Source organism: Equus caballus, chromosome 2, assembly GCF_041296265.1.
Source record: "Equus caballus isolate H_3958 breed thoroughbred chromosome 2, TB-T2T, whole genome shotgun sequence".
Taxonomy (NCBI): domain Eukaryota; kingdom Metazoa; phylum Chordata; class Mammalia; order Perissodactyla; family Equidae; genus Equus; species Equus caballus.
Genome location: NC_091685.1, coordinates 43,134,802 through 43,156,434, shown reverse-complemented (window position 1 = coordinate 43,156,434; position 21,633 = coordinate 43,134,802). Strand labels below are relative to the sequence as shown.

Below are 21,633 nucleotides of genomic sequence, written 5' to 3'. Positions count from 1 at the left end.
TAAAGAGACTTTTTAAAGGATAAGGGCCACTCCCTGCAAAAGAGAAATCCATTGAGAGTTACTTAATGATAAACAACTAAAAACCAACTAAACACAGACAGCTTTTCCTTCAAAAGATTTAAAACCTTCAGCTCACCTACTTTTATATTTAAAAATCAGGATCATAAAATATTGTTCAGTAAAGAGTAAGCAGTGAATAGGAGATGCGTGCTTTGAACGGTATGAGTTACCAAATCATCGGAGAGCTGTGCAGCTGGCCCACGCTGGTCCTTCGTTGACTGGCTTTCAGGAAATGGTGCTTCAGTGTTCTTTAATACTGAATGGCAATAAACAGTGGTTTTTAAACCCAGTATTGCCTTTATTGCAAGGATGTTGAAGTCTGTTATGTTCCAGGGTCTTTCTTACTAGGATTTATGGGAGAAATTTCTTTCAGATCTTAGTACCAAGAAGAGTCATGCTATCAGAGGGATCCTGAAACCGATGGCCTCCCTTCTGCTTTGTTTGCTAAGTTCAGCCAAACTTGGGACTCACAATTAACCATTTTGGACAGTTTAGTGTGTTTTCTGTCTAACAGCTTTACCTGAACGTTCTTTTGCACTTTCTTTTAATGAATCTTGATCTTACATAATCTATTATTAATCCTAAGTTATTTTTATCAGCCTCCTCAAACACATACCTGGATCCAGAACTGTTACCTGTTAAGTGAGAGCAGGGAGGGAAATAGAGAGATTGAGGGGGATGGGTTGGGGCAGGGAAGGGACATTGAGAAAAGTGAGGAAGACGGGAGAAAAGAGACTGTGGGACCGTGTTGGGGATTTGCGATGGATGCTCCCAGGGTCAGTGCCCACTGCCGTTCGAGTTGATTAGTGATCTGTTGCTCCCTTATCTAACTCCTTTCTGAACCTTTCAATCAACTGCATGCTGCGTAGGATGATTGGAGAAGCCCACTCTGGGGACTTCTATGGGGAGGGCACGACAGGACAGCTCCACAACTGTGTGAAATCAAGTTGCATCCTGATTTAGTGAAAAGCACTATACGTTTTTAGCTTTTCCACCTAATCTAAGGGATGCTTGAATGCTAGCCTCAATAATGCCTTCATTAGGGCCTCACTGATTTAGAATGTGCAAAAATTTGAAGATTGCTCTGGTCTCGGGATCGAGTGCTAGTGGGAGACGTAGTACATGAGTTACCGCCTCCCAAACTCAACGTGTGCAGTGAGTCATGCGGACGTGGGAGAGCAGCCCCTGATGCGTTCTGACGTGGCGTATGGAGCCAGGACACAAAGTGGCCCTCACAGGGATCGTGACGCTCCTAAAAAGGAGCTCAATGGTTAAAGATTTTCTAAAACTCTGGTAGTTCCCTTGGAGAAATATTTTATTTTTGAATAAAATGTTTAAAATTATATAACTTGAATTTTTAAAATGTTCTCTATTTGTCGGAAAAGCCCATGATAAATTGTAAAATAGTATCCTTAAATCATTTTATGTATTAAGATCTATTTTATCTATAATACATCCAATATTTTGGACATAAGATGTCCATTATAATATGTCCAACACAAGTATTTCCTTTAACATATATGCATTTGTCTGTTAATTGGAAAGGACTTCATCTGTGTTTATTCCAAGTTTTTACAAGATCTTATTGTGAAAAAATATTGTAGTTAATAAACTTAAGTTCTGGAACTGAAGCCTTTCAATGTAGAATCCAGTGTTTTAAAAAATACGTATTTTTGGAACATCTTGGACTTTCACATGTTAGCAAGACAGCAGGGAACGTCTGTGCAGACGGCATCCCCACGCTTGGCTCTGAGAGCAAAGCATTGCCAACAGCAGACCTCTAAATAATGGATGGAGCAGGAGCTGGAAACAGCTGGCCTCTTCCAACTAGAATCCCAAATACATAGTTTTGGAGTTAGATTGAAAGTCACCAGGAAATCAGTGCAAATAGCATCTATTATGGTTAGAAGTATTAGCTAGAAGCAGCCGGTGTTTTTTGTTTTGTTTTGTTTTTACATCTTTTCCCCAGGCACCATGTAACACATCTCACTAGCAGAATTTTTTTAACTGAGTTTTCAGCTTTTCTCCCCACTGTCTCCACCCTAACCTTGTTAGAGAACATTACCTTTTCTTTCTTTCTTTTTTTTTGCTGAGGAAGATTGGCTCTGAGCTAAATCTGTTGCCAGTCTTCCTCTTTTTGCTAAGGAAGATTCACCCTGAGCTAACATCTGTGCCAGTCTTCCTCTATTTTGTATGTGGGATGCTGCCACAGCATGTCTGACAAGTGGTATATGTCTGTGCCCGGGATCCAAACCCACACCATCAAAGCGGAGCATGCTGAACTTAACCACTACACCACTGGGCCAGCCTGAAAACACTACTTCTAAGTTGAAAACTACCAGATGAGAGTTATTCTATACCAGCCTCGACTAGATGTTTTGTTTGTTTTCAGAGGCCTCGTCCGTGCTGCCTTTCATAGGACTGGGTAAGAGGTGGCTATGGGAGGGGGAGGAACTGCTCTCAATAACTTGCCTGGAGAAAAGCTCATCATAGAAGTGACTAATGAGCACAAATGTTTTGTTCTACGTAATATCCTTGAGCATGTCCTTCTTGAAATCCACGTTTTATGTTTCAAACAGATGAAATCAAGTCGCTTAACTGTTTATTGAAGGCCTACTGTGTGCCAGGCATTCCGTTGGGCCTTGGGAACATGGCAGTGGATAGATGAACACAGTCGCTGCCTCCCAGAGTCTAGAGACGTCCCTTTACCTTCGTTTGTATTAGACTAAGGGTCTTGAGATAAAGGCTCAGGTCTTCTTTGGTTTTGTATCCCTGGCGTCCACCCCCACAACCTGGGTGTCTTGCTCCTCATTCCAGCCCCAGAGCCTGGCACACGTGCTGAGAAGGAGAGCCCTGGCAGTAGACGTTGAGTAGACACTGGCAGCACGAATCTGTTCAGCCCTGGTTCTCCAGAGTTCTTCCCGTAGGATTTAAGCGGTGTTTTTGTTACGGCTGGGCACCACTGAACAGCCTGCTGCTAGTTAATTAACATATTCCTGCCTCCTGACGATTCCTGTGCGTTCTATAGTTTCCGTCTTTGAAGTTTCAGGTCCTAAGTGTCAGGAATTTCGTTTTCCACTTCCGTTATGCAGCCGTTGAATGCATAATGCATCCTGCTGTCGCGTCTCCAGGTCCAGGTTAGATCATCGCTGGTCTCCACGTCTCGTCACCGCGCTTTTTCCTTGAAAGACCTCATTAGGCCTAGAGGTCATGTGGTTTCCTCAGTTCTCTAAAATGTCTCAATTTGTGCTTATGATATTTCTTATTTTCACCATGTGCTGAAATTGAGTCAGTGTCCTCCGAATTTGTTGCTTTTGAAAAGTTAGCAAACTGAAAATGTTCTAGTCTTGTAAACGATGTAAAAGTAGGTATAGGACCTGCGTCACGTTTCCTCATTTCCTTCGCTCTCACACTAGTTAGCTGCAGTTTTACTCCCTTTGACTCCAGCTGGATTTGCCATGTTATGGACAGCACAGTTGGCTCCAGCGTAATCTGGGGCGCTCTTACATACTTCTGCCGTGTTACGACGGCGTTGAGCTCCTTGGTGTTCCACTAAACCTTAGAGTCCTTGGAGAATAGCTTTGAAATGTTCGTCCCCGTGCACCTCCAGCTCCAGTACTGAAAGGTTTTGAACAAGGAATAGTTGTGGATTTGCTTTGCTGCCCTTGGGATGTTTTGTCTCCTAATCACTTCTGGCCGGTGGTTTCAGCAGCATCCTGAATGATTTCTCCTGACGTGTCTAAGACTGAATTTGTAAATGGTGTGGAACACAGATGAAGGAAAAGAAGTATGAATCCAAAATCACTGCAGATGAAGAAAGTCGGAGAAGAATTGCTAATTTCGTTTTCTAGTGTTTTGGTACCTAGAGTTGGGGAGTTTTTAAAAAGTGGAGGATGGCAGTTTTTTCTATGGCTAAATTTAGCCATTGCTTTGGAAAATCAGAGTGGTACAGCTTGTGCCTTATCTCCGTCTGGCCCTTACCCTTTCGTCGGCACTTGGACATCTTAAATGGCTTGCCAGGGAGGAGCAGCTTAATGTACTCTAGTGGCTCCATTTATTCTGGGAAGGAATTAAGTGACTTCATTTTCCCTGTATTTCCGAGCTTCCTAAAAAATTTAGGAGACTTCCTAAGCAGCAATTACAGTTCTATACAGAAATAGTTCAAGTCATGCCTCCTTTTGCTTCATCAGCTCTTCCTGCCACCGCAGCCAAGGGCTGTAAATGGAATGAGAGACGGCCTCTCAGTCCCAATCCAAATAGCAACAGGAGGGCACATGTGCACTTGAGCCACAAATAACGCGTTTTAAAATAGCAGATGGTATTTGACGATCGCTCCTTCATTCACTTACCTGCCAAGGCAAAACTTTTCTCCTGCACTGGCAGTCAGACCTGCGGTGGCTCAGACCAAGCGATTGTAATAACAAGTTCTCGTGTTTGCAGGTTTTATCCATGAGCCGATTTTCAGGCATTCGAATCTGTGCACACTTTCTGAGGCTGTTCTAGAAAATGTTTCTTTTGTTTAACACAGTAAAAATTTCATGTTTGTACGACAGCTTAACCCGACCGACGTGTTGAGCGCTTTTGTAACTAATGAAAGGCACTCCCTTCATTAAGGTGTGCTACCAGCCGTGTGTTCCAAATATTCCATTTTGCCAGGGCAAAGTGGGAATATCGAAAGGGTGGGGATCCGATTTTGTAATGTGAAGCTCAGCAGGTAAAGAGAGTGACATTGCTGTGAGGTTCCAGTTTGTGTCTGTGAGGAAGTCAGGAACCCGTCTCCTTTTGTGCACCAACACCCTACAGTTATCTCATTTCCTCACCGGGGCTGAGAGGGAATGGCAGCCAGCCAGGTCAGCTCAGAGACTTCCCACGTGCCGGCAAGTCAGCTTCGTTGGGTTTTGATCGTTTGGACCACGCTCTCTGCCCGCTGTAATAAGTGATCAAACTCCTAATTGGTGTATAGTCACCTGGAGCCCACTGTAGATGACAGAGGCCCCTTAGAGCTCCTGCCCCAGAGTTTGGATGAGCTTATCAATAAATTCCAGAAGAAGCTTAAATTAGAAAATAATGTTCCTTTCCATTGACTGAGCTGTCTGTCTCTGGTGCCAGGGATACGAGACAAGGCCTCTGCTTTCAAAAGCTTGCTCTGGTAGCAATGACACATGTGGGAAAGTAACTCCACTCACTTGCTGAACACCATTGGGACACAGGGCAGGATGTGAAGGTTTACCCGGCGTGGTGGGAAGAACGCGGATCTGGAGTCCGCCCTGTGTTCAGACCCCTGCCGGGAGACTTGTGAGTGGTGTGACCTTGGGTGAGTAACGCACTTTCTGAGCTTCATCTTCCTCATCTGTAAAATGAGGAAAATCTTTCAGAGTTATTTCAAGGACTAGAAATAATACACGTAGAGTGACCTACTCTAGATGCTCAGTTGCAGCTCGGTAGCTGCTATTAGTAATAATACTGAAGTGATGTTTGAGCCATACTCTGAAGAGTAAGAAATTCAGCAAGTGGACATAGGAGAAGTTGGCATTACCAAAGGCCCAAAGGCCTGTGAAATTCCTGGTGGGTTTGTGGAACAGTGAGTGATGAGAGAATCCCTAAAAAGTAGCCTGAGACAGTTGGTAAAGAACATTCCATACGACACCGAACAGTTTAAATTTTATTTTATAGGTCAAGGGGGAGGGATTTAGGGTTTTTTAAACTAGTTACAGATGATCCCAGACTTACAGTGGTTGGAATTACAATTTTTCAACTTTACGCAGATATAGTGACGCACATTCAGTAGGAACTGTCCTTCAGACTTTGAATCTTGATCTTTTCCCACCAGCGACACCCAGTGGGATCCTGTCTCGTGATGCTGGGCAGTGGCAGCAGCCACGGCTCCCGGTCAGCCACGTGATCACGAGGGTGAAATGACTGATACACTCACAACTGTTCTGTTTCTCACTTTCAGTACAATATTAATCAGTTACATGAGATATTCAACTCTTTATTATAAAACAGGCGTGTGTGCAATGATTTTGCCCAACCGTAGGCTCATGTCAGTGTTCTGAACACATTTCCGCCAGGCGAGGCTAAGCTAGGATGTTCGGTAGGTTAAGTGTATTAAATGCATTTTGGGCTCACAATATTTTCACCGTACAACGGGTTTATTGGGACATAACCCGATGGTAAATTGAGGAAGATCTGTATCTTATCTAATGTCGGAAAGTACCTCATGTTGTATTGCTCAACACAGCCGTAAAAATTAACTAGGTTCCAAGATTTCCAGTGAGTTGTACATAATCTAGAGGAAACAGTAGGTGCAGCAGAGTACGGAGAGCCAGAGAGGTCTGGCTAGTAGTTGGTTTCCTGATGTATGCTTTCTTACATCAGATGCCAAAATACTTGGGATTCTCCACTTTGACAGCAGCAAATCCCAAACTTTCTAAACTTAGAACATACTGTGGGTGTCTGACTTCATGAAATTTTCTCTGTCTTTAAAACTTTGGTATTGCTTAGGAATTTTTAAGTTTTAGGTCAATACTAATTTGTGGTATTCTTAAATGAGTCCCTTTAATGGCTATGAATCCCTATTGAAGAGATGGAAAGATGACCCATCTTTTCACATAGCTGCTGTGCTTTGTGACACTTTGCATTCCAGCCCTCAAGGAGGGCTGTCTATATACAGATAGATACAGAAATAGTGAGAGAGATGTGTGCATGCATGGGTTATTATACTTACATATATTTCCTACCTCTGTCCACTGAAGGAGCCTAGAAGCAGTGACACCCCAGCAGCAAGGAGCAGACTCAGCACCCAGATCTTGGTTTCTAAAGGCCATTAGCTAATAAAAGGAACTAGAGCTCCTTAGAGAAATTGCTGATTCTACGGTTGGGATGGGGAAAATAAAAGATGAACCTAGCACAGCTTGTAATGCCTGTAAGTAAGGAAGTGCCCCTAAAAGAAGGGAAAAGGCAGAGGGCATGGCAAAGGGACACAGGAGCCAGCCTGAAGGAGCTGCCAGTGGCCAGAAAACGATTTGAGCAATAAACTAATGTAGTATGGGGATCATGACCAAAGAGTAAAATAAATATACACAAGTTTATACTGATATAAATACATGATCAAATAAATTGAGAAGGACACATCTTCCTTATAAGAGAACAGGAGAACTCCAAATAATATATGTGGATACTTCCCCATCTGTGAGGTAGAGCTTAATTCCCTCCCCTTGAGTATGGGCTGGACTTAGTGACTTACTTCCAAAGAATAGAGGATGGAAAGAGAAAAATATAGTCATGCGTCGCTTAGCGATGGGGCTCTGTTCTGAGAAATGCGTCATTAGGTGATTCCATCCTTGTGCAAACATTATAGAGTGTACTGAAGGGGAACAAAATTTGCCACCCCAAAATATGTCTCCTAAACGTGAGGATTATTTTAGGCTGATTATTTTTAAGAAACGAAAGACTCAGAACTTTTTTGTTACTTCTCTCGTGTTAATTAATTAATTAATTCTAATTCAGTTCTAATGGTGCAGTCTAATTCAAGTGTATACCGTAATTTAGTTAACAGTAGTGATATAGTAATGTTAGTTTCTGCGTTTTGACAAATGCACCATGGTTATGTAAGATGTTAATACTAGGGGGAGCTGGGTGAAGGGTATATGGAAACTCTACTATCTTTGCAACTCATCTGTAAACCTAAAATTATCCAAAGTTTCTTAAAATTTTATTTTTAAAAAAATGCCCCCGTAGGTATGACTGGGTTGAAGGCCCCAGTCCAATAATGGCTCAGACTTGAGAGCCTTACACTTAAAAAGATTTCACATCTTTTTGGTTTATTTCGTCCTCACAAACAACAGTAAGATAGATAGTGATAGTCCCATTTTACAGATTGGAAAATTGTGGTGCAAAGTGGTCATTAGTTTTCCAAAGTCACACAGTGACAGGATGAAACCTAGAGCTCTCACCTCTCCTGTAGTGTCTGTCTGCTGTGTCAGAGCTGCCCAGGCTAAACGTGCTGCTTCCACTAAAAGGGTGTGAAGGTAGAACAGGCTCGCGAAGAGACGGAATGAATCGAGACGGAATGAATTGTCAGGCAGACTTGCTGCGAAGCCATCAGAATCGCTTACTTTTTCTCTGCGGTCCAGGTGCATGTGTGCGTTTGTTTCGACTGTAATGGGAAGGAATTGCCACGTGATCACTGAAAGTCCTCATTCCCTGAAACCGTGCAAGTAAATAGACTGCTTTGCAGAAAAGCACAAGGCAAAGAGAGACCTCTGGGCAGACACCCTGTGTAGTCCGCTGAGAGAAGAAGTGAGCAAGCAAGAGGTCAGATTTGATAGGAATGATAGAGCAGAGCTTGACTAGTCGTGGAGGGCAGTGCAGGTGGGTGGATTTTAAATAGTTTTCAAGTATCGTCGGATCTGAATCAGCCATGAGCTTGAGAAGCAAACGTGCACCCCAGTACTATTGGCAGAGCTGGTGTGGATGGACCTGGCGTGACTCACATGGGGTAATGCCCGTGTGTCCGTGTTGGCTTCTGCTCAGGCGGGTGGTTCCTGCCTCGTTCTTTACCAAGCACTTGGGTGCAGAGGGGATTCAATCTTGTGGAAGGAGGCTGGGGTCTGAGAGCAGTGGTTCTTGAAGTGTGGCCCCAGACCAGAAGTGTCAGCCTCACCTGGAACTTGTTACATGTGCAACTTGTGGGCCTCACCAAAACCTACTAAATGAAAGAGCTCTGGCAATAGGGCCCACCATTCTGTTTCAGGAAGCCCTCCAGGTGCCCCTGGTGCCCGCTACTGTCTGGGAACCACTGGGAGGAGCAGAGGCCTCCCATGAGGGTGGCTTACCGCCCACAGCAGGGGACGAGCAGATGGAGGGAACACACACACTTTGCCTGCGCAGAAGGGACGCCCAGACACACACCCTGAGGTTCTGTATAGGAGGAGAAAGGCGGTGTTCAGACCTCACCTTGCCCCAGGCTTTAGAGCCAGGAGGGTTAAGAGCTGAAGAACCTTTCTGTGCAAGTTGTAACTTGTTCTTTTTTTGAGACGGACACAGCCTCTTAGTTCTAGACAAGAACCGAAAGCTGGGAACTGCCAGGCGGGAGCCGGAGCTAGAGCAGCTGGCATTCTTAGCTGGGACCTTGGGAGTCCCACGTGCTCGTGGAAACGTGCATGCACAGCTCGCTTTCTGTGCAGGCCTGTGCTCACGATGGAGCAGCTTGGTTGCTTCGTTCACACTGTCCTAAGGCATGGGCTTGGGATCCCTCAAAGCTGAGTCACTGTTGGCTTTGTCTGAAAGATCATGGGTGAGATCTGGGGCCAAATTCACCAGCCCCCCCAGATGTACACATTATTTGTTTTCTCTCTCCTCCCCGTCCACCCCCTGTGTATTGACTTAAAGATCCAGGCTCATGCAGGGTGCAGAAATTGTTTGTTGGTCAACAAATGAGAGCAGGGACACCCTCCATAATGTTCAAGGCCCCCTCCCCACAGTGCCTGGGGCATAGTGGGTGCTCAGTAGATATTTGTGCATGAATAAATGAATCTTTAAATGTACTTGTTTACTCAAATGTAGTCAGAAAACATTTTTTGCTTCTAAGTAATTATATTCCTTTTATTCCATAATCACACACAATACACAATTAAGGCGATATATAGCTCTGAATTTGGCGAGTATTTTACAATAATGTTTTAATTATCATAAAAAAACTATAAAACCCAAACAAGCAGACAGTTGTTGCTTTTGACTTGCCAGTGATGGACTTGCGAAGACCATTGTCATACCCGTCTGAGTCGGCCTTCAGACGGGGAGCTGCGTCCTGGGCCTGCTCCGAGGGAAGGAGGTGGGCTCAGAAGGTCTCTGATTCTTAGGCGGCACAGTGTGACAGACCTGCGTTATCTGGGGTGCGGCTCAGTCACTTCCATTTGAGATTGTTTCTTATTTTAATGATCACTACCTTCTTCCTTTGGAGTTGAGAGGCTCAGAGATGCTGTTATGCATGATATAATTTTGTTAAGAAGCAAATAATTGCTTCTGAATATCTTCATGAAGTGCTTCTCAGAGCAGCTTAATAATGTGGAGGAGCTAACTGGAGAGCTGGCAGGGGGCATTGGCGCTGAGCACAGCCAGCTGGGAACAAGAGCTGGGAACCTCTGTGGCAGACACGGAGTCATCGTGACTGTCAGAGTGTTTTGACCTGGCGATGCCGTGGGCAGGACCTGGCTCCGTGATGGCAGGGAGGTCTGTCTCCACAGTGTCCACACTTGGCAGGGGGATGGGCGGGATGACAGACGGACTGCACTGCAGCGCACTGCAGCACTGCTGGAACAGAGCCGCCTCCAACAGGGACAGGCGGCAGGGCGGGCGCCGCAGCACACCCTGGGGCTGACCGCAGCTGGGCGGCACTCCCTGTGCCCTTCTGCCCCTTCGCGTGACATGGGATGTTAATCTTGCCCATTGGGCTCCAAACGAGTGCAAACCGTGCTCTGAAACAAATGGGTTCTGAACACTCATTTAATCAATGCAAGATTTGTAGGCTTGCAGAAGAGATAATCGGTAGATGGCTATAGAGGCTTAAACCATTTCAGTGGGATGCATGAGTATCTCTGAGTAGACTCAGAGAGGGATGGGTCCAGCTGGCATGATTGGGAATAAGCAGGGAGAGCTTATAAAAGTGCCACAAAGGATAGCTAGCTGCCTTTCTGCTTGGGATTGAACTCTAACTGAAAGGTGAAATCCTTAGTCTTCCATCGGCTCCGAATGGCGGAGTCCTGCATTCTGCAAAGTTTCCGTTTTCTAAGGGAGAGCATGGGGTAGGGGTCCAGGAGCAGCTCTGACATCGTGCTGTTTGCCATCAGTGGTCACAGGATGATGATGGCCACAGAGAGTTCATTACATGCATATTCATTCAGGATTACTTCCCCTCTGGGGACCGTGCTGCTGAGATGCCTAGCAGCAGCGTCCTCAGAGTTCATGACGTCTGTACGTGTGAAATTGGAACACAGACATTATCTTTGACTGTAAAAGGGGAAAGGTTTTTCTTTTAGTGTTGTTCCCGGACATAGCATATTAGAAAACGGCAAAATTCTTGACAAACAGTCTTCCTCTTGTTTTTGTGGTTTAGTAAAGTGAACTCAGTTTGGCATTCAGCATTGAAAATTTTCCTGTCCAACAGGTATTTACTATCTTTTTACTGTAAGAAAAGAGTTACATTCACTAGGGTGAGACTGTCTGATTCTTGTGCATCTTCTCTTCCCATAACTTTTCCTGCGTGTGGTTATTGTATAGAGGTTGCGCTCCGGGTCCGAGAGCCGGATGGAGTAGTTATCTTCTCGTGCCTGTCTCCTCATCTGCAAAAGGAGGATAGTAACAGCACTTCCTCACCCGATGGTTGTGCCGAGCAGAAGGGTTACTGTTCGCGAAGTGATTAGAACGGTGCCTGGCAGGTGGGAAGCATTCCGTCAGCGTTAGCTCCGCCCGTTGTTGTATGTCACGTAGAATCTGTAAGCTTTGCTCACTGGTGTTAAGATTCATAGTCAGGATGGCAAGGAATGCTGATAAAATATTTCTTTTCCAGGTTATTCCTTTTCATGATTCAGATGGCTGTATTTTGAAAATAGTTACGCTGTTAGCAATCTCAGGGAGAGAGATGTTGTCGCAGCTGTTCAATCAGTTTCTAAAGACATTTAATTCATTGGTCTAAAGATGACGATGATGGCTAGAACACTTATCTGGAACTTAGCATGTTATGAGCCTTTATGTATATTCATTTAGTTCTCACAATAACCCTCTGAGGTAAGTACAGCTACATCTTCATTTAAGAGTCGAAGAAACTGAGGCACCAAAGGTTTTGTTCAAAGTTACACAGCTGTTATTTGGCAGAGCCAGAGTTCTTGATAACTGTGTACTGTCTGGCCCTTGGCCACCTCTTCACCATCATCCTCTATTCTCCTCCCTGCTGTGGTCCAGCCACACGGCTTCTGTTCCATGAATGTCCTGTCTCAGGGCCTTTGCATGTGCTGTTCCCTCACCCCAGCTCTTGGCAGGTCTAACTCCTTCTCATCATTGTGGTCAAACTCAAGTGTCACCGTTCCTGACTTATCAAGATACTGCTCCCACCCCATCACTCCTTATCGTGTTATCCTGCTTGCTCACTTACTAGAGCAGGAAGAGGCCTTTTCTGTCCTGTTCACTGTTAAATACCTGGCACAGTATTATTTAAAATTTGTTGAATGAATATACGTGCTAATGATTTTAATCATGAGTTTAGCTCCTTTTTGTAAAAAACATATATCTGTAACCCAACTCTAATATAGGTGTGTGCATGTGTACGTGCGTGCATGTGGTGTCAATGCGTGAATGTGGAGAGAAGAGTCTCACTGTAGTGAAGTGGTACAGAAGCACAGCCTTCTCTCAGTTACGATCCAGCTCCAACAGCAGGTCCTGGTGTTTATTGTATAGAAGTGAAGCGCCTGGTTGCATTTGTCTCTGAAAAGATTGAGACACATGTTAAAAGAAATGTGTAAGGGTCTCAGGCAGTGACTGATACAAGGCCTAAAATAAATTGTAAAAGCTAGAGCCTGGATCAGGAAATAAAATCTTTTTCTTTTTTTTTTTTGAGGAAGATTAGCCCTGAGCTAACATCTGCTGCTAATCCTCCTCTTTTTGCTGAGGGAGGCTGGCCCTGAGCTATCATCCGTGCCCATCTTCCTCTACTTTATATGTGGGACGCCTACCACAGCACGGCTTGACAAGTGGTGCCATGTCCGCACCCAGGATCCGAACCAACGAACCCCAGGCCACCGAAGCAGAACGTGCGCACTTACCTGCTACGCCACCGGGCCAGCCCAAATCTTTTTTTTTCCCCAGTGCTTGGGTAAAACAGATACTACTTTATATATATATATATCCTCCTTTCCCACGATAATTGCTTTCTTCTACTGCTTTAAATTAAGCCATATTTATCTCATTTGTTTGTTCTAGGGGCCTATCTGCCAGATCTCTTCCAAGTTTCCACTGGGGCCTTTGACAAAGAAGTGGGGTGCCAGGAAGCTGAAACTAGGACTTTGACAAAAAGGGACTTTCTGTTCCTTTAGCTGAGGACTTTGGACGACTGTCGATGCGACAGTCCTGTGTGAGGTGTCAGACTCACTGCCATGCTGGAGAAGTCTGGCCTGCACAGACCTCTGTGATCTGGTTAACTTGAGGGCAGTCCTTCGAATAGGCCGGTGTTAACTGCCCTTCTTTCAGATCACAACCTGACTCTTACTCCTGCTCTGTCCTAGATAACCAGTTCAGGATGTCCATCCTAGAGCGACTGGAGCAGATGGAAAGGAGGATGGCTGAGATGACGGGGTCCCAGCAGCACAAACAGGGGAGCGGAGGTGGCGGCAGTGGAGGGGGCAACGGGAGCGGGAACGGAGGAGGTCAAGCTCAGGTACGAGTCTGTGTTGGCGATCACCTTCCCTCTTGTTAATGTTTTATCGATCAGTGAGGCATTTGGGGCCAAGTCCCCTCTCTGCTGCTGCTGGTATCATTCCTGGCTTAGGCAGAGCCCGAGCGAGTGCTTCCCAGTGCCTGCGATTCCACGTACTACAGTCTGCGTGAAATGGAAGGAGCCTTGGACTGGGGGGCTCCTCAGTTGTTCGCCCCCCTGAGCCTCAGTCATCATCACTGATCTCAGAATTTGCTGCTGTTACCTGGCAGTGGGAGCTGAGAACATCCAATTAAAACACAGAGGCCAAGTGTGACTCATCTGCTGGGGCTCAGAGTTCACTTAGAATCTGTTTTGTATTTTGAGTTCTATCCTAAGTATAAATATAAAATTTAATTGGATTCAGTAATTCATAAGCCTTTTATGAACTCAAGAAGATCAATATGAAAAAGGCCCAGAGAAACTGTTTCTGTAATTCTTCTGTGAGAACATTATAAATTCTATCATCTTTCATGTGTGCTTTTTAATAAATTCCATGAAGAATTTGCCAAGTACAGAGAAATTGCCAAATACTGTTTTGTACTCCCATGAGTCTTGAAGGCTTTATGTAAATTTCATTTAGGAGTTTCATTTTGAGAAAATTTCCTGGGCAGAAATTATTCTTCAGGAGACCCTAGAGATAAATTTAAAAGGTCTGAGAGTGTTTCTTACCTCCACTACTGAGTTATTACCTAAAATCCTCAAATAATTCCCCCTCTTTCTCTTCAAGGTGAGTGATGATTTCTTTTGAACAGTTACATTTTTTTACGTGAACATTTTTAATTTTATGATCCTTGCAAATATCGTGTTAGTAATAGTTTTAATAATAATAAATAGGCAAAATAAAGCATTGTATACCACACCCAAAAACGTAATCCCCTTTTTCCTTGAATTTTCTTATTTCTCCCATCTTCAGAAATCCATGGAAAAGGAAAGACTTGGCACACAGCAAAATATTATTAAGGCTAAGAGAGGCTTCTTTTTCCGCTAATAGTGCTATGTTTTATAAAAGCAGTAATCATTGTTTAATGTATTTCCTGGCTAAAATAAGAGAGTCCCATGAAACTCTTCCTTTTACCAACAAAGGTTATATGGAAATGGAATATAATGTCGTTTTACAGCTCAGCCTTTCAACAACTGACCTGTTATTATCCGGTTCCATATTAACTACTATTGAATACTCTTTCATCAGTTTATGTTGGCTTCAATAAATATGTGTCCACCTGATATGATAGAGATGTGGCTGTTTTTGTTAATAGGAAAAAATTCCCTCTTCATTCACGATCCAGTGACTTCCCTGTGCTCGTGAATATGTCTGTTTCGTGTGTATGGAGTGGCTCTGGCTGGGCCTTGGGGTCAAGGTCGTTCTCCTGCAGGTTTGCATTGCCCAGCTGTTCTCCTGTAAGACGTTTTGACAGCTCTAGTGAGGATGACATTATATCCATCATCTGCCTTTTTATTTTTGCAGGTATTTCTTCCAGATTTAAAAATAAAAAACAATGATGAGCAAGAGTATTTCTGTAGTAGTTGAATTTTATGGGGTTTATTACTGAAAAAAATACTTTTTAAATAACCCCGGAGATGAGAATTAGGCTAGAAGGGTCATTTATGTTGTGGGGGGGGGGGGCGCATTAAACGTAAAACCGCTGTCACAGAGACTTGGATAAACTGTTGAGGTTACTTTGATTTTATTTTTCCTCCTTTACAACTGAATCAAGGGAAGAAAACCATGTGGTCAAAATTAGTGAATTTCTCGTCCCTGTGTGCCTCATTGTTACTAATAACACTTAAATTTCTAGATCTCTAACGCTTTCCCCAAAGGACTGGATTATTATTGGATTTTTTGAAGCGATTCTTGAGGGGAAAATAATCCCATCTAAGTGACTTCATTCTCCTTAGGAAGGAACAGGGGAGTGACGGTCCAGGCACCCCAGATGGGGGAACTAAGAGAGCCGCCCTGCTTGGCCCTCTCACAACAGCTTACTACCTGCAGCGTTTACTCCAACTGGAGGCTAGAGCCACCTTTTTTTTTTTTTTTTTAGCAGTATACGCTTTCCCCAAGATGGATCAGCATGAGGTTCCTAATCCGAGAATCTTCTGGATAGACAGACTCTGGTGTTCTTAGAGTTATGGAAAATTACCTTGTACCACGACTGCAGATGTGTGCTGCTCAGCTGAACTAAGCACATTCTCTTCTCTGTTTCATGATGTCTCTCTGTGTTCAGTTTCGTGTTTCCCATTTCAAGTTGCTAATCATAAAGCACTTGTTCCCCCTACATCAAAAGGCCGACGTTTTGGATGTAGTCGTTGGCCGGCATTTTGGTGGAGGGCTTCTGGTGCTCCGACCGTAACCTGTGCTTCTGCATCGTAGTGCGCTTCTGGCCCTGGGACGCTGGGGAGCTGCTTTGAGAGCCGCGTGGTTGTCGTATGTGAGAAGATGATGAGCCGAGCCTGCTGGGCCAAGTCCAAGCATTTGATCCATTCAAAGACTTTCCGTGGAATGACCCTCCTACACCTGGCTGCGGCCCAGGGCTATGCCACCCTAATCCAGACCCTCATCAAATGGCGGTAAGGCTGGGGTGCAGACGACTGGGGGTCATCCTCATGCATCAACCTGCAACTTCCTCTTGAGCATTTCTGCTAGCAGAGAGAAATCTGGCCTTTCGGGGAGCGTGACAGCCTGTGAGCAAAGGGCTTTCTCTGAGGACAGTTTCCAAGGGAATTTTATGAACTTCTGCCCGAGAAATACTGAGTGAGATGCTAACTGAATGTTGAACTTTTTATTTCCTCTGGGCTCCTAGCAAAACAAAAGAGTCCAGACCACCCTGTGAAATTCGGGACTGTATCTCTTCACATCAGGGATGTTAGGTGCCCAGTTTGGTTTCAGCTTTGTGGGGTTTTATAATGTTCTGGTATTTCCTTTAACGTTGATTAATGGTGCAGTAATTGCTGGTGCTATCCTTTACAGCACAAAGCATGCAGACAGCATTGATTTGGAACTGGAAGTTGACCCCTTGAATGTGGACCACTTCTCCTGTACTCCTCTGGTAAGAAATGGGTTCGCTTATTCCCTGAACTGGTTTCTAGGCTGGCACAGGGATGTGCCTAGTTCCCTTCGTGATCCCTCATTGTTATATGACATTTATCAGAGCTCCGTTGTAATAAATGTTTTATGGCCCCATTGAGATTGCCAGCAAGGACCAGTTTGTCAATTGGCAGCAATGGCAAAGTAAAATATGTTTTGAACTCATATTGAGAAAGCTTGCTTTGTCTTCCTGTTTTTTAGATGTGGGCATGTGCCCTAGGGCACTTAGAAGCTGCCGTCGTGCTATACAAGTGGGACCGTCGGGCCATCTCTATTCCTGACTCTCTAGGAAGGCTGCCTTTGGGAATTGCCAGGTCAAGGGGTCATGTGAAATTAGCAGAGTGTCTGGAGCACCTGCAGAGAGATGAGCAGGCTCAGCTGGGACAGAACCCCAGAATACACTGTCCTCCAAGCGAAGAGCCTAATACAGATAGCTGGATGACCCAGTGGCACAGCGAAGCCATCAACTCTCCAGAAATACCCAAAGGAGTCACCGTTATTGCAAGTACCAATCCAGGTAAAAATTCAAAATTATTGCATCTCAGAACTTGACAGATTTCCCATTTGCTTTCATGCAGCCACCCTCAGAAAAGTCCATAGGATATTCACGTATTTGGGCTTTGTTTTTTTTATGTTTCTGCTTTTCCTTTTAGCTGTTAGAATGTCTGGTGCTTCCTCCCTACCTCCTCCCACCCCCAAATGCAGAAAGTAGCAAAAAACCTATGTCCATGCAAGAAAGAAATACACATTTTGGAGGAGGATTATCTGAATACAGTGTATGCTGCTGGGGAATATTTAAATGTTAGGGACATGTCTTAAGTTCCGGCTTTGCACTTTGTGTCTCTCAGGCATAGAGAAAGTATTATTTCTTTAGGATTCCTAATTTTATCGCCTGTCCTGACTATCCTTTCTACTGTACTTTTCAGAGCTGAGAAGACCTCGGTCTGAACCCTCTAATTACTACAGCAGTGAGAGCCACAAAGATTATCCAGCTCCCAAAAAGCATAAATTGAACCCTGAGTACTTCCAGGCAAGGCAGGAGAAGCTGCTTTCCACTGCACTGAGTCTGGAACAGCCAAATATCAGGAAGCAGAGCCCTAGTTCTAAGCAGTCTGTCCCCGAGACAATCAGCCCCAGTGAAGGAGTGAGGGACTACAGCCGGGAACTCTCCCCTCCCACTCCAGAGACTGCAGGATTCCAAGCCTCTGGATCTCAGCCTGTAGTAAAGTGGAATTCCAAAGATCTTTACATTGGTGTGTCTACAGTACAGGTGACTGGAAATCCGAAGGGGACCAGTGTAGGAAAGGATGCCGCACCTTCACAGGTGCGTCCACGGGAACCAATGAGTGTCCTGATGATGGCTAACAGAGAGGTGGTGAATACAGAGATGGGGTCCTACCGTGATAGTGCAGAAAACGAGGAATGCTCACAACCCATGGATGATATACAGGTAAGCATGGAAAAGGTAAGCCTGCAGAGGCTGGTGTGTCCCTCAGAGCTTCCTTGATCTTTGCAGTTTCCAAAGGTCACGTGATTTTCTCACCAGTGAAGGGTTAAAAGTCTGGTCTTATGCGCAGGAATGTTGGAGTATCTTCTTTACTCGGGCCACATTTGCATTCAGTGAATCAACCATTGTGAATCGGGCCTGAGCGCCAGAGACCCAGGTCTCAGCAAAGCCTTCCCTCCTCGCGCCAGCTCCTCAGAACTCGCTCATCGCCCCACACAAGTCTTCTGCTTCCTCCTTGCATCCAGGGTGACTGAGTCACTGTTTTATGTACTAGTTATGAGAGTCACGGCCCGATACTAGCTTGAACAGGAGGCCGTGGTTAGAATTTGAATGATCTAAGTGATTTGATCAGTACAACCATCCTCTCGCCATCGTAAAGGGTGTATACAGTGTGAGGCTCTCATGAGGTGCAGTTATTGATAATTGACTGCCCTTATAATAAGTCTAGAAAATCCAGAGTCCTTTTACACCATTAAACTTGCTGTAGATCAAGAGAATATATACTGAAGTAAACTTGAGTTTAGGCTATTAAGCAAGCAAATTGCATTAATTAAAATATACTATGTAGTGGGCCAGCCCTGATGGTCTAGGGGTTAAAGTTCCACGCTCTCCACCTTGCTGGCCCAGGTTCGTTTCCTGGTTGCGGAACTGCACCACCCATCTGTCAGTAGCCATGCTGTGGCAGCAGCTCACATAGAAGAACCAGAAGGACTTACAACTAGGATATACAACCATGCACTGGGGCTTTGGGGAGAAGAAAAAAAAATGGAAGATTGGCAACAGATGTTAGCTCAGGGTGAATCCTTCCCTGCAAAAAAAAAATATATATTTACTGTGTAGAGCAGGACCAGAGAAGCAACCTAAGAAGATGTGTTTGACTTCCTCTCTTTCCAACTTCCCACTGATGTAACCCAAGACAAATGTAAAAGGAAAAACTCACGCAAGGAATTCGGAAGCGCACCCGTGCCTGTAGAAATGATGCAGCGAGAGGAGATGCCTGGAGGAGATCATATCCCGGCCAGCGTTCCTGGGGAGAGGGCTGATGGCTGTACTCTCCTGTTTGTGCATCCCAGGGTGCCCTTCCCGCCAGCCCTCAGCTGTGAGCACAGGGGAGGGAAGGTCGCATGCTCACCAGTGTGCTCCCATTCCTTGTAGGTGGTGGAGAGGCCCCACTACTGACCTAGCAACCACTGCAATCATGGGGAGGCCTGCCAGGGAAATCAAATAATGTTTTAGACCAGGCTGGGCAAATTCTCCTGTAAAAAGCCAAATAGTAAATATTTCAGGCTTTGCGGGCCATGCAGACTTTGTCATGACTATTCTGTCTGCCCTTAGAGTACAAAAGCAGCCTTAGACAACATAAATGAGTGTGGCTATGTGCCAATAAAACTTTATTTACACCAACAGGTAGCAGGCTGGATTTGGCTTTCTGTGATTTGCCAAACCCTGTTTTAAACAATTCCTGATGGAACTCATACCAAATATCAGTACTGAGCAATCTAGGACAATATTTATAAATATAAACATGTAATAATAAATCACCAGACTGTGAAAATCAGCAGCTCAAAAGAGGGGGACCAAGTTGAGCCCCCAGAACAGTGCTTTAGAATAGAAGGTTCTGCAGTGATAGAAGTGTTCTGTGTTTGTCCTGCCCTGTAGGGCAGCCACCAGCCACTTGTGGTACTGAGCTCTTGACATGTAGCTAGTGTGACTCAGGGACTGAATTTCTAATTTTATTTAAGTTCAATTAATTTGTTTAAATATCCATTGAGTGGCACAGCTTTAGAACAGTTGGCCTTCACTGAAACAGAGTTGATACAAGAAATAGAAAATAACCTAAAAAAAATCTACTTTTTTTACTGAGCCTTGAGAGAATAATATTTTGCTAAATTCAGAGCACATATCTATGAAAAAAGCAGCAGTCTAAAGAAATATTTCAGCCAAATGATAAAATAACAATTAAAAATAATGAAATAATTCAAGAAATGGCAAACCAGCGTTCATGGAGGAGTGAACAATCAAACCAGTAACACTGGGGCCGGAGTAACTCTCAACAGGACGGGTGTATGCAGAAGGCAGTTGTTAAGAGGGAGCTCTTTAAATAGAACAGGAATAACGTTTAAAAAATAACCTAGAACTAAAATTGTAAATTATTTTAACAAAACCAGGGAGGTAAAGAAGTGAAGAAGGTAAAGTGTGTTAAAGCGACTCTTCTGTTCAGGGAAGAGCAGATTTTGTTCCACTTGTGACTCTAATAGATAAGTATAGGCTGAAATATGCTTGTTGGAAATGTCAAGTTAACGTCAAGTAACATAAAAACAGCTATCGAATTTCTAAGTCATTGAAGGGGGAAAAAGAAAATTCCTGGGAAAAGTTCAGGAATGGTAACAAAGAGAAAAGCAACAACAGAAATAATAAACAGAAAACGTAATATTGTAGGAATATTTTCATGTATGATTCATTCCCACTTTGGTAACTGATAATTCTATTCAAAGATTCTCAGATTGGGTAAAAAAGAAAGCAAAATTAAAATGAAATGAAATAGAAGGAAAATGAAGCAGTGGTTAAAGATATAACTAACAAACGAGGATAAAAAGAAAAAAGATTAAAAAGTACTGTTCAAGGAGCTGGCCCCGTGGCCGAGTGGTTAAGTTCGCGCGCTCCGCTGCAGGCGGCCCAGTGTTTCGTTGGTTCGAATCCTGGGCGCGGACATGGCACTACTCATCAAACCACACTGAGGCAGCATCCCACATGCCACAACTAGAAGGACCCGTAATGAAGAATATACAATTATGTACTGGGGGTCTTTGGGGAGAAAAAGGAAAAAAAAATAAAATCTTTAAAAAAAAAAAGGTACAGTTCAAGGCAAATGTAAATGTATATATACATATAATTTACCAAGAAGATAGGCAGTCATGAACCATTGTATACCTAACAACATAGCTTCTAAATATTAAAGCAAAAACTAGTAAATATAAAGAAATGTGGAACTATAACCATAGTCATAGTGGAGACAAACACCCTATCTCAGAATTTGTCAGATCAAGTAGATGTAAAAAGGATACAGAAAAAATTGAACAATTAGAAAGTTTGATTTAGTATATATATTTAGTATTTATGATATATTTAGTATATGATATACTTATATATAATTATGTAGATATATGAATACAATAATAAATATACATATCATTGTTCTTTTCAGATATCCAAGACATATTTATGAAAATTGCTCATATACTAGACCCAAAGAGAATTTAAGTAAAAACCTAAAACTGCACATTTAAAGGTTATCTTCTTTGATCACAATCCAAGACATTTAGAAGTGAATTATATGATTTTTTAGGTCCAACTTCTTAGAATATTATTTGATTTGAAGTCATTTAAATTTCATTGCCTTTTGCAGCCATCACAATAAAATATCAGCTTCTCGGTATCCCAGAGTGTTGCACTTATTATGATGTTAAGGTGTTCTTACACTGATACATGTTTATAAAATGGAAGACTTGAGGAGTG

At 43.7% G+C, this 21,633-nt stretch overlaps 1 protein-coding gene across 49 annotated transcripts in view; it reads left to right on the top strand.

Moving 5' to 3' along the window:
* Positions 1-21,633, top strand: part of CAMTA1 (calmodulin binding transcription activator 1) — an 850,910-nt gene that overhangs the window by 806,742 nt on the left and 22,535 nt on the right. For 25 of the 49 annotated variants that reach the window (XM_070261026.1, XM_070261025.1, XM_070261024.1 and 22 more), the window contains 5 exons: positions 13,338-13,489; positions 15,897-16,093; positions 16,494-16,572; positions 16,812-17,127; positions 17,876-18,060. In XM_070261026.1, coding sequence (XP_070117127.1) covers positions 13,338-13,489; positions 15,897-16,093; positions 16,494-16,572; positions 16,812-17,127; positions 17,876-18,060 — 929 coding nt within the window. Of the gene's footprint in view, positions 1-13,337; positions 13,490-15,896; positions 16,094-16,493; positions 16,573-16,811; positions 17,128-17,536; positions 18,061-21,633 lie in introns of all 49 variants that reach the window. The other 24 variants (XM_070261005.1, XM_070261015.1, XM_070261004.1 and 21 more) reach the window with 1 other exon arrangement.